This window comes from Euprymna scolopes, chromosome 1, assembly GCF_053919585.1.
Source record: "Euprymna scolopes isolate OS-2025 chromosome 1, ASM5391958v1, whole genome shotgun sequence".
Classification (NCBI taxonomy): domain Eukaryota; kingdom Metazoa; phylum Mollusca; class Cephalopoda; order Sepiida; family Sepiolidae; genus Euprymna; species Euprymna scolopes.
The window spans coordinates 43,694,872-43,708,075 of NC_136482.1; the positions used below are offsets into that span (position 1 = coordinate 43,694,872).

The window sequence follows — 13,204 nt, forward strand, 5'->3', positions numbered from 1 at the left end:
GATTCACCCATTTATTTTGTATCCCTACGCGTGTAAATTTCGATAACGCGAAATCATTTGTTGCGTCCGGAATATTGTTATCGAACATGCTCGAATCGGACGAGTTGAAGGAACAATTTAAATCCATACACATCGTCCATCGAACAGTTCCCCTTTACTCTACCTGACAAAGGGAGCCTAGCAGAGACTAATTAAAATTGTCAAACAATGTTTGAGGAAACTTTTGTCAGAAGAAAGTTGGATTATTATAAATTTCTGACTGTACTCTCTGATGTGCAAACGGCAATAAATGACAAACTCGTCAATTACATTGTTTCTGCCAATAAATACTTTAGTATTTTAACTCTGAATCATTTTCTCCAAGCAGGATATCAACCTCGTTTGCTTATACATAATTCAGCATCAGAATTATGTCCTGACCCTCCAAATAGGACTGCCTTATTACATTCCCTCGAAATGAAGAATAAATTTGTTGAAAAATTCAGACATATCTGGCATAATGATTGCCTCTTGTCACTAAGAGAAATCTATGTCAAAATCGGGAGCAATTGTGCCCCTAAGTTATCTGTTGGAGAGATAGTACTTATTAAGACTCCCAACAAAACCAGACAATTTTGGAATCTTGGTAGAATAATCAAATTAATTACTGGAAGCGACAATAATGTTCGTTCCGCGGTTGTTCTTAAGGATAGGTGCGAACAGGTCCATTTCTTAAAAAGCCTTTTGCCCTTGGAAATTATGGGTAATTCTAGAAGTGTAATCCATGTTTAGTTTCAGAAACTTTTCAGTTGATTCGTTGTTCTAAACAAGTCTTGAGAGGTGACTGGTTTGCAGTAGACAGAACAGTTTCCGATGGTTCGTTGTTACACAAAAGTCCTGAGAGGTGACTTGTTTGCAGTAGACACTTCCATAAAGAAAAAAATATTCTTACTGTGTCGAGACGGAAAAAAAACATGTGAAATTGCTTCAGAACGGGTTTAATATTTATGAAGCAATTCAGGTTTGTGATTGGTTGGTAGCAGAACGTGAATTAATTCGATTCGTCAGTTCCTAGCAGCATCGTTTATAAATAGAATCGTCCGACTGTGTGGGATCATACCCCATTACTTCGTCGTAAGGATGGGATGTGTCTCCTAGCGGCTTAGGCTGCAGGGAGACAGGGTAGTAGTACTCGTCAAAGATACCTTCTTGACACTCAGCCAAGCAGTGAGGGGCCGGGAACCGGACAGCACCTATTGGACTGAGGTATGCCGCCTTGGTACTACCTAGGATGTCAACCCTCCCAGGCCTTGCCACCGGGCTTTCTGGCGGGGCAAGTTAATTGCTTGTCGCCTGAGGCGACCCTACCTGAGAATGCCGACGGGGGTACCCAGGCAAATTTTTATGAGGCAAGAGTGCCCCTCCTTAAGGGGAGCTTGTCTATTTCCACCATCCGGCCTTTTGCCACATTTTGGTGTGGTGGACACCAAATAAATAGCTACCCCATTACTGCGACTTTTGACTTGCGGGGTGCGTCATTTTGTAAGAGATTTCTCTCCTTTCTCTCCTTTTCTTTTTATTTTTATCAACGCCGGATTTTTTCTACACGACGCTTTTTTTCCTGCTTTTTATACTGTTATTTTTAACAGCTTTTTGGACTTTTTTCTTAACCGTTTTTTAAACGGTCCGGCTATGGCCGCTTCTGCGAGCCAGACCCCCATTATCATCGATACGATGGAGTCGGAAAACGTCACACCTTCTATGCCTAACATCTGGTCTACCCCCCCACAAAAAAAATAGACATCACTGTCAAAGACTTCGTTCAAAAGAAAAAAAAAACAATGCCTGGAGCTCGTCACCGATACAGGTTTGATTGTCAACTTGCCAAGGTTGGAGAAAATTCGAAAAAAGTGCCTTACACTATTTGTAGTGGACCGAAAAACGAAAACGGCCATAAGAGCAAGTACAGGCATCGTCATCAACCTTTTGGCTTCAGCAGAATTTAGACCTTTACGCATTGTAAAGTGTAAGGGTTATAATACATGGAATGTGCTTCTCAATTCACCAGAAGAATGCATAACCATTTCACAAAAAGAAATAATTACACCACAATACATTTTAAGAACTGAATAATATGGGGAAACGTCTGACTACGGTTTCCGTTTTTCATGTTCCGCACCACATCGAAGGAGAACATCTCGGCGCTTCTTCTTAAAATTCGGCGAAATGGTATCGGTACAAGTAGACGAGTTCCATGGTATATTGTCCTTCGACATCCTCCTTGATAAGGAAAATTGTGTAAACCTTCCTTACTTCCTTGAGGTTGGAGAAGAAAAACTTCCCATAATAGTTGCTAGCAGAAGACCAACTTGTTGGAATTGCAGTGAGATTGGGCAACTTATGTCTAAGTGCCCCATAAAGAAACCTCCACCAAACCCCAAAAGACTTACCGGACAACACTTGGGAAGCACAACTTCTACAAGTTTTCCCAAGCCTCCCACCATGAAACGACCTAAAACCGAGATGAAATCCCCAGAGGAGAACCCTTCATAACCAAACTAGTGTGTGATAGAGATCATTAGGCCCTTTTTAAGTTTGTCCCGTTTTTTTTAATTTTTTTAGTCCCATTCCCCTCCCCAATTTAGCTGACAGATCGCTTGATTCGCGAGAGATGCGGGTTCCTTTCGAAGTGTTCGTAAGAGGTTCGTAAGAGGTGTTTAAATAAAGCGTTCGGGCCCGCATCACCTTTTCGACTGACGAACTAGCGCACCTGCCCCAGTTTAGCAACAGGGGGGGGGGTCTTTTGTTACTACTTCATTTTTATCTTTGTATTATAAAATTTTTATATCCCAAACCCCTATTTTTTCTTATGGGTTTTATTAGTTTATCATGGGATGATGTTCTTATGGTGACTGACGGAGGATTTATACGCTAATGGATGTATAGTATGAATGTGGTATTGTGGTAAATGTTGAGTGACAGTAGGAACTAGTTAGTTTAGATTATTTGGTTTAGAGAGAGAAGACCGCCCTTCCCCCTCCACCATATTCGGCCTTGTGCCAAATATTTGTAAAAATTTAGTATTTTTTGAAAATAAATATTTATCCCATTAGTTCGTTTTTTTGATCGTATATGTTATCTATTGCGCTTTATTCGGTTATTATTATTGTTACTATTATTGTTATTATTATTGTTATTATTATTTTTACTATTATTGTTATCTATTGTTAAATTTGTTATTCCACTTCCTTCTCCTCCACCGTTGCTACTTATTTAAGTGCCGGATCTTCTCGTTTTTTTTTCTATCCATCGGCCATGTCATCTTCCAGCTGTGAGTCGTCGAAGCCTGCCAAGGAAAAGCAAGAGGTGGAGAATGCAGTTTGGAAGAAGCCGCCAGCGATTAAAATAGACGTGGAATCGTTCCTAAGCTTAGAAATGCATGGAGCATGTTACCACAAACGGCATTACTGTGGAACAATTAAGATTGGATGAATTTGCTAAAAAGACAATATCACTTTTTTTCATAGACAGGAAAACCAAAAAACTGGTCAGATCGACCAAAGACACCGTAACCAAGTTAATTGCGGTTGTAGGGATGAGAGCAGAGAGGATTACTAAGACAAAAGGTTACAACACCTGGGCAGCCCTTTTCAAATCTGAAGAGGGCTGTATCAAGCTCTCTAAAAACAAGATCATTACTCCAGACACATCCTGAGGATGGAATATCTGGGACGGAGACGGACAACCATTTCCATTATCGAAGTCCCAAGTGTAATACCAGAGGAATATTTAGCGGCTTACCTACTACAATCGAAGCGCAAGAGGGAGGAGCAATTACCGATAGTGGTGGCAGGAAGGCGTCCGGCTTGCTGGATATGTGGAGAAGTGGGGCACTTAACTTATACGTGTCCCAAGAAGCAGACAACAACGACAAGAAACCAAAAAAATCGGGTATTACCGCACTTAGATCCGGACGCACAACCTGGATCTAAAATAACAGAGACGATAGAGGAAACTAACCCTCCCAGTCGATAACCTGACGAGATCGAAGCTGTTTTTTAACACTGAAGCAGTATCACCAGAGAAAGGTAAATGGAAAACTGTACCAATCAAAAAATCATCACCACCAACCTATGCAAAATCCCTAACAAAGGAACAGAAAAAAGAAATACGCACAAGCAAAGATCCCGGAGGTAATAAATTTAAAGAACTACTCAAATCGAAAGAATCCCTGGATGAAAAACGTAGAAACGAATACCCGTGCCCTTCCCCGAGTCCCTGTCCCCAGAGAAACCTAATCCAAGCCAAAAGGAAAAACGCTCCCCTAAAAAACTCCCAGCCCCAATAATTTCTACACCCCCGACTAGAGGGAAAAATATGACCTCTCTAGGCACTCCTCCCAAAAAGAGAAGCCCGAGACCTTTCCCCTTTCGCACTCCTGCTAACACGCCTCAGAGCACCCCTTCCCCCTCTCCCATTAAAACAGATATGTCCCTCCCACCCAGTCAGAAAAAAAGGCAAAGGAGCCCCTCTTCTGAGAGAGAATCCCGGAAAAAATGCCTCCTTTTTTTACAGGCAAATCAGTTTGCCAAATAACAACAGAAAGAGAGACTATGATGAAGGCTCACAAAAACAAAGATTATAAAAACCTGCTAGCTTTAAAAAATATTTTTTAAAAAAAGGTATCATTAATCCCGAAAACTTCCTCAAAGCCCCAAGAATATTGACTGTGGCAAGACCCAGAGCGGAGGCCAGTGGAGTGTGGACAATGATAGAGGAAGCAAATAGTGCCTTTAATTTGTTTCCTCCAGCCGTTTCTTTTTAAATGATAGTGACATTCTAAAAAAGAAGGAATCATGTGTTGGACGGGTCCCTATCAAAATGCATCCATCACTGTATAGGGCCATTAAACTAACCTTTCCTCTTGACATCAGCGGTCTATCCCCTGGCGGGTCAATCACCATTGAGATGACCACAGGATCCATGGGGCCAGTTGTCGGTGTCTTGACACCGTCTATGTTCGGTCAGGATGCCCAAGCCTAAGTAGATCAAGATAGCTTCCTTAAGATTAGCTACGTTGAATGTCTGAGGGTTGCACGCGACCTTCAACGCCTCGGTGTCGATATATGTTGTTTACAGGAGACTCACTTTATTCCAAGTGACTATAAGGATGTGCTCATTAGAGACTTTCAGCTCTACTCAGCACATTATGATACCCACGCAAGGGGGTTACCTAGCTAGTTGCGCGCACTTTTGATGTATCGTGTGGCCCGATTTATGCATATCCAGAGGGGAGATTGCTAGTTCTGGATGCTGTGGTAAAGGATGTGGCATTTCGTTTTATTGGGGTTTATGCGCCCAATAACCGTACTGAGCTAGTTTCCTTTTTTCGGCGAATCAAGCCTTTCATGAATTCGTCTCGCCGGTTAGTTTTAGCGGGAGACTAGAACGCGGTCCTGGATCCCGAGTTAGATCGTGGGGTTAATACCACAAGGGATACTATTCAGAACCGGGATGCTAAAGCGTTTCGAGACTTTGCCGACAAGTTTGATCTTGTCGATAAATTTCCAAACGAAAAAGCCGGGGATTTAGCATGGACTTGGACAGATAGACGCGGCTCCGATTCGGTGCAACTTTCGAGTTACATCGATCGGTTCTTAGTAAGGAGAGTCAACCTAGGGCTTATAGACTATCCAAGATTTCATAATATAGTTTATTCGGATCATAGGCTTGTCCGGGTTCGAGTAAACTTAGATAGTGTTAAACCTAGGATGGCTAGTTACTGGAAGTTCGTTGTTCGATGCGAAGAACTTCCGGGAACAAAGTGGTGACCACTGTGTAAAAAAAAAAAAAAAAAAAAAAAAATTGACGGGGGCTATTATCGGAATAAATGGTGGGGTAACCTAAAAAAAAAGCCATTAGGTCATTCGCTGCTGATTTTAGTCGCCGGCTCAACCTTAATTCTAGAGAAGGGAAAGTGGCATTAGAAGATAGATTAGAAAGGGCGGTGAAGGAGGGGAATAGTGCTAGCTATACTATAGTTAAGGCTGAACTGGACTCCTTGCATAACAGGGAGGACCAGGGATTACTAGTAAGGGCTAGGTTAAAAAGAGCGCCAAACGAGCAACAAATATGACCGCGTCACTGCGTGCGGAGAAATTTCGACGTTCTGCTGATCGACACATTGTCAATGTCACATTGCCGGACGGACGAACCGTAACTTCGGATGACGGAATCTTGGAGGGTTTTCGAACTGATTTTCAGGAACTTTTTACCAAGGAGCCCGGTCTGACTATTGAACAGTTTGACACCTATTTTGCCGACTTTTCTCACCTTGATGCGACCGAAGCGGCTAGGTGTGAAGGTAGCATAAAAGAGAAAGAATTCATTGAGGCCTTGAAACAGGTCGGGCTAGACAGAACCGCTGGGATTGATGGTCTGCCCTACGAGGTGTATTTGAAGGTGTCGCCCATTTTTATTCTTTTGCTGACTGTACTTTTTAACTCCTGGCTTAGGAACGGGTGCATACCTTAGTACTTTACAGAGAGGATCATTAAATTGTTACGCAAATATAAAAATGGAGGGATGGGATAGGTCATTTCCAGCCCTTAACTATGTTAAACACAGAGTTAAAGATTTTGGCCAAGATCTTAGCAAATCGTCTGCAGATTGTTTTATACCGTTTAGTAACTCCCGAATGGACTTGTTCTGTTAAGAGCCGGGCGATTCAAGATAATTTGCACGCGATACGCTTGATCGTAGAAAAAATCAACACAGAAGCCGCGCTAATCAATTAGATCAGTCCAAAACAGTCGACACAGTAGACCATCGTTACCTAGAGGCTGTTCTTCGCTCGGCTGGGTTTGGTCCCCAGTTTCGCTCTTGGATTCGCCTCTTGTATGCCAACCCTGGTGCTTTGGTGGAAGTGAATGGGGTGAGATTGAAGCCCTTTATGTTAACAAGATCGATCCGTCAAGGTTGTCCGTTATCCCCAATGATGTATGTGCTGGCGCTGGAGCCATATTTGCGCCAGCTCACGGTGAATCCGGTACTTCGCGGGATTACTTTGCCAGGTGGCTCTACCCCGGTAAAGTATACCGCCTATGCTGACGACGTGACCGTGCTTGTAACGAGCAGTGCCGAGATTAGCGTCGTCGACATAGAAACAAGTCGGTATGCTAAGGTTACAGGGGCCATAATTAACTACGTTAAGTCTATTGGCTTATGTATCGGTGCCTGGACGGGTATGCCCCTTCAGGGACCCTTTGGTTGGACCAATGAGCCGTGCAAGCAACTCGGCGTCTGGATTGGCTCCGGCCTCCAGCTGGAGAAAAATTGGTCGGAAGTATTGGAAGCGGTCAAGGTCTCATCTCATTTGTTGGCCTTGGGAAACCTGCCTTTGAAGGATCGGGCGGAGGTATGCAATTCTCATATCTATCCCCTGATCCTCTACCGTCTATCAGTTCTTCCACTCCCGGATACCACATTAGTCACGGGTATATATATATATATATATATATTATATATATATATATATATATATATATATATATATATATATATATACGTGTATTTACGTAGGTTTTGTATCGAAATTCGTTAGATAATCATTGAGAATCGATGATCGAAAGAGCCGATTAAAAGAGGCGGTTCGATTTTGACGAAAGTGCACACTTTGCTACAAGCTAACATCCTAAATGGATTTGAGAAATCTTATGACTGCATCACCAGGAACGACTCCCGAAAAAATTAACTGCAGATGTTTTCATAAGATAAAGGCCTCATCAAAATGAATGCACCATGATAATTTACTTCTGCATTTTGAACTTAAAGTGAAGACAATATTTACAAATAATTATATAGAACAACAATAGATTCTCAACAGTATAATGTAAAGAATAATGTATCGTGGACTAAGTCAGTGCATGAGCCATGGCTACAAGAGAAGAAACTATTCTCCGGATATTCAGCACTTTTAAGAACCCCAACCAACAAAAAAAAGTAAAAATAAATTATGACAACTTTTGCTTCAGTAAAAATAGCTGCGAATGCCCGTGAGATCTAAAAAAAAATTATTCGAAAGCAATTAAATTAAATTGTTTGTCATTTTATATTTCTAATGTAATCCCCCCCACAAACAAATTGAATTTGTCATATTTTGAGGTTCGTTTTGTTTATAAAATTGTTAGGCGAAAGTCTCATATAAATAATTAAATTCATGGTTATTTTATGTTTAAAATGTAATCCCCCCTCCCACCATCAAAAGAACGAAAAAAACATGTATTTGTAATGTTTTGCCCCCCTCCATTGCCAAACTTTAAAAAATGCTAGAGATTTCATGCCTCGTGTAACGCTTTGTGACTATAAAGTGGGTGCTCATTTCACGTTTAATTCATATAGAAAGGTTATCCCTCACGCTAAAATGTTACTCTGCTTTTCTTCAAAATTTCTTCCTTCATATTATTTATAAAGACTGTTTCAACGTATTAGGCTCCCAAAAAGTAAGTCCTAATTTTTTCAGGGGTGAAACGACGCTGGGTCACGTCGTAAAAAGTGACCGTTTTAATTTAATACATGATCAAGAAATTTTATTTCACAGGCAATTAACTTGCTACAAAATAATCATTTTAATAAATCCTGGACAACACCGATTAAATTTTTATAATGTATAGGATGATGGATTTTGCTGACATGGAAAATTGGCCCTGTGTCTGACTAACTCTGCCTTCGTGGGGATGCAATTATATGAGGACATTAGTTTTAATTATTTTCCTCTAACCCTATACCCCCTTCTCCCAGGTATCGGCGTTGAAAAATAAGGGAAACAATGTATTCTGGAGAAGAAGTTTTTCAAAAACAACTTATAAATTAGATCGGCGTACTTATAGTTTACATGGCCAAAGAAAACTACTAAATACAGTGTAAGAAACGGATAACACAATCTATATAATTATAATACTCAAATGACGTTATAACGGGTGTTGTAACCCAATATCCGGTATACGCTTCCGGCGTAAACAAATAGACACAAATCGCTGGACCGGTTTCGTTCAAACAAACGGACGTCCTTAGAAAAGCAAATATCTTAAATTTATTAAATAAATGTATTGAATAAAAATTTATTGAATAAATCTATTGAATAAAAAATAAAAACAAGATATGGGAACCAAACGCAAAACGTGATTACAAATAGTACGTATAATCATCGACCTGTTTCATATACATGATATATATTATACTAAATAATCAACGCGACAATAAAACGTACTGTTTTACGGTGTACGTTTTCAGCTCCCAATTTTTTTTTCGCGTTTAAATTATCCAAATAAACAATTGTTAAACTTTCTGCTTTTTTTTACATCGTCCATATCCGTATTAGGTTTAAGTTATTATAACACAATTTTCTTAAAAATAAATCTACTTTAACCCGTTGGCAACCATAAGAGCATTTTACAGCGGCGATTTACTCGACAATAAAACATATGGTTTACTGTGCAGGTTTTCAGCGTCCCGTTTTTTTTTCGCGTTTAAAATTAAAGGATATATCAAAATGTGAATGTAACTTCAAGTATTATGGTATCTGTTCAATGCACATTTACATGTAAATATGGCGAACCACTTATAATTCAATGGCTGTGAAGATTTGTTGTTATTCTTTTTCCAAAATAAACAATTATAAAAAGAATGACTCATAGAAATCTATCTATATTCTTTTTTTTATTTTAAGATATTTTCATAGATATGTTTCTGTTAGGTTACAAAAACTAATTTCTTTCCGTCACAAGTGTCACGCTCATACATAAATTCCATAGCTATTCTAATATACTGACCCAACGAGTCACGGGTAGTCTAGTAAATAAAAAAAGGTTCTTTAAAAATTAAGAATAAGAGAAAAAAATCTCCTCCGAATTAAAAATAAAAATAATAACGAATTAAGCTATATATATATAATTTGTGACATCGATTATCAATTTTACCAAAATAGTTTCGAAAAAGGAAATTGTTTTTATGGATAACATTTATGCTTGTCAAGAAACTAGAAAAATCTCCACAGATTTTTTGTCAAATTTGTCGTTAGCCATGACTGGATAGAAGGGGTTAGTGGTCCAGAAGTAATTTTGATTCAACTGTCAGAAGACCTAACAGAATGTTACCAGGCAGTTCCATTCCCGTTTTAGAATAAATCATTGGAGTACCGAATTCATTTGTTATATAATTACGATCAAAACGACTCATTGTTATCAAAATAAATAATATAAAATAATGTTTGGAAATATTATAAAGAAAAAAAAAATTCTTGAAAGAAAAGACAATTTGTATTCCTAATTCTTAAAGAGAAATGATAAATAATTGTTTGGTCTTAGTCGTTTGTAATTGGATTCTTAAACTCTACTGTGTATGTGCAATAATTTGTTAGGGTAAATAGTATTTACGGAAAGATGACAAACGAGAGATTTTCGATAGCTCTCTTAAAATATATTTATTAATTTCCACGTGAGGTAATTTTAATGAAAGCTGTTAAACCTAAGAAAGCACGGATTAAAGACATATAATATACGTCATACATAAAACGATTACTTAGATGTATATTAAAAGACGTCGAGTGTACATTTTTGAATAATTAAAAAAACATACATGCAACAATAAAAAATGATCTTATGTGGTGCCGAATACTTACCATTAAAACGTCGGTCAGCGGCACTGTTATGCGCCCAGATGCATTTTGCAGAGTAGTTCATAGCCATTTCAGCCATTGTGTCATCCCAATACTTAAATGCAAAATGAAAACAAAAAAATGAAAAACGGTGTAAAAACATTACTTTTTAAAACCCTCCTCACAAATCATTGGGATTAATAAAAACCTAGTGCAATAACAGAAACTACGATTGTTACTTTTATTTCAGCATTGCAATTCTTTAAAATCGTACTCGCTCTCTCTCACTCTCTCTCTCTCTCTCTCTCTCTCTCTCTCTCTAGGTACATACAGACAGAGAGTGAGATGTAGGTGTATATATATATATATATATATATATATATATATATAATTTTTGTACAAACTATATGTTAGAATTCAGAGACTATTATAGTTTAATTGTAGTTCCTCTGCCTTGTAAATACTTTAAAAAATCCATATTAATCATCAGAAACTAATCAGAATGATAACAATGCATGGTTGGTCTTATGACACGCTGATGATTTGTTTGGATTGTTTAAAACCTTTAAAATATTATGTTTTATAATGTAATGGATACTTCCTTAAATAAGTTCTCTTTGGTGTCAATCTTAATGCATGTCCGGACCAGTTAAGCCATCTTTTATATGTTATTCAAGATACCTTGCCTGTGTGGTATCTGACTTGTTGTCTATTGCATGCTGAACGCATCTAATTTCTTTTCTTGGACGATTTTGGGATATCAAATTTCACTTTTATTTTACAGTTGGCTCATGATGTTGATGTCATAAAAAATGTTTATATTGTGGTGAGCGACAATTAATATTAAAATATTTATTAGTCCAGTGAGAATTATTGCTAATATGAACTTTTCTTTATATAAAATCAACAGAAAATCTGTTAGTGAAAAATATTTTATATTAATGAGCATAATAAAAGAGTCCTACATTGAATTTAGGAATGTGTCATGGAATAACATGAAAAAATAATAAAATCACTTCGTTTCATTACAGGCAAAACGTAGAACGAGCAGTTGTTTTTATATATATACTTGCGAGAGTACCCGGCATTTCCGGGGTGTTGGAGGTGTGTGTAGAGGGGGGGGGTACAGAACTTCTTTAAAAAATCGGAAAAAACAGCGAACGGACGTAAAACTTCTTTAAAACAATCGGATAAAAACTGCAAAAAAGGAAAAAAACAAAAACAAAAAAACACAGTAAAAAGCGAAAAAATTATATTTATAACCTTGTTTTGTTATCAAATGTTTAAAAATCGAGAGAAAAAACATATCCGATAACTGGGATTGAACCTGAACTCTTAAGGTAACGACACTGTCATTTAACACATCGAGCCATAGACGCGTGGACGAATGCAGGTTGGGGTTTATAGTATTTAAACGAATTCAAGTAAGACGTCTTTTGCGTGTGTCGACGCATGCGTAGAAGCCATCTAGTCATGAATATACGATTTTATTCGAACCATCCTGGTAAAAACGGGTCTGGTTGCCTTTTATATATAGCTTATACGCAGGTTGAAATTTTGCATGGATATATGGCTCGATTTTTATTGAAGACTTTTTATAGGCACTTGGAAACCTAACCCACTTGATCTTCATAAATTATCGCACATTACCATTTCATTTCCGTAAGCTGTTGATTGTTTATTTTTTTCGTATGATATCACTATTAACATATGCAGACCTGCAGAGTGGGTGCGGACACACTTATAAATATTAATAATGAATACTGCTGTTTAAATGTCCTGATAGACTTAAGCGATATACTATTTCTTCTCCCGATGCTGAATAGTATATACTCAGTATAATGTAGAAAGCAGAATTTACAAGTTTTTATCAATTTGATGCTGCTTAAATCCAGCTTCATGTTAAACTATAATATGTCCCCTGTGAAACTTTGATAATTATTATGCGTCTTTGCTCGTAGCCGCGGTGGCATGTATAATTTAGTTATTTATATCTTAAAGTAAAACAAATTTTATCGATGTTTTAAACATTTTATATGACTCCGAGTGCTGGTTGTCGGCTTAACTAATTAAAAATCCTTTAACATGTACAACGTATTTTGTAAAATGTCGAATTACTGATTGTCTATCTTTAATATGATTGTACGTCGACTAATTATTATTAGAGAACACTTACAAGCAGTTGCATATCCTTAGCTGGTGGATCAGGCTTGGAACGCACTTTATTATGATACTCCAATATCTCTTTCTTCATTTTCTCATCGAAGGGTATCGGACAGTTTGTATTCGGCGGACACGCCTGAAACGAATAATAATACATGAGCGTTGTTTTCAATAGTTTGTGCAAATGAATGAAACAAACAGACAAACAGTGTAATAAACGAAGCTTAATCCTGTTTTACATGTACAGCCAGCAAGAAGAGGTGGATTGATTGCCTAAAATGTGCTAAGTAAATCAGAAAACTGATGTTGTGCAGGTGTATATATTCTGTCCATTTCAAAATGAGCCATCGAAACGTTGTTTGAAATGCTACTCTTGTTTGCCGGCATTATAATCCTTTCGCAGATATG

General features: G+C 38.0%; 1 protein-coding gene across 1 annotated transcript in view; it reads right to left on the reverse strand.

Annotated features, from left to right (window-relative positions):
• Window positions 1–13,204, reverse strand: part of LOC145294102 (allurin-like) — a 72,110-nt gene that overhangs the window by 40,800 nt on the left and 18,106 nt on the right. Inside the window, exons 2-3 of the mRNA XM_080141220.1 lie at window positions 12,810–12,932; window positions 10,658–10,748 (exon numbers count right to left, since the gene is read on the reverse strand). Of these exons, the coding sequence (XP_079997346.1) occupies window positions 10,658–10,748; window positions 12,810–12,932 (214 nt within the window). The remainder of the gene's footprint in view (window positions 1–10,657; window positions 10,749–12,809; window positions 12,933–13,204) is intronic.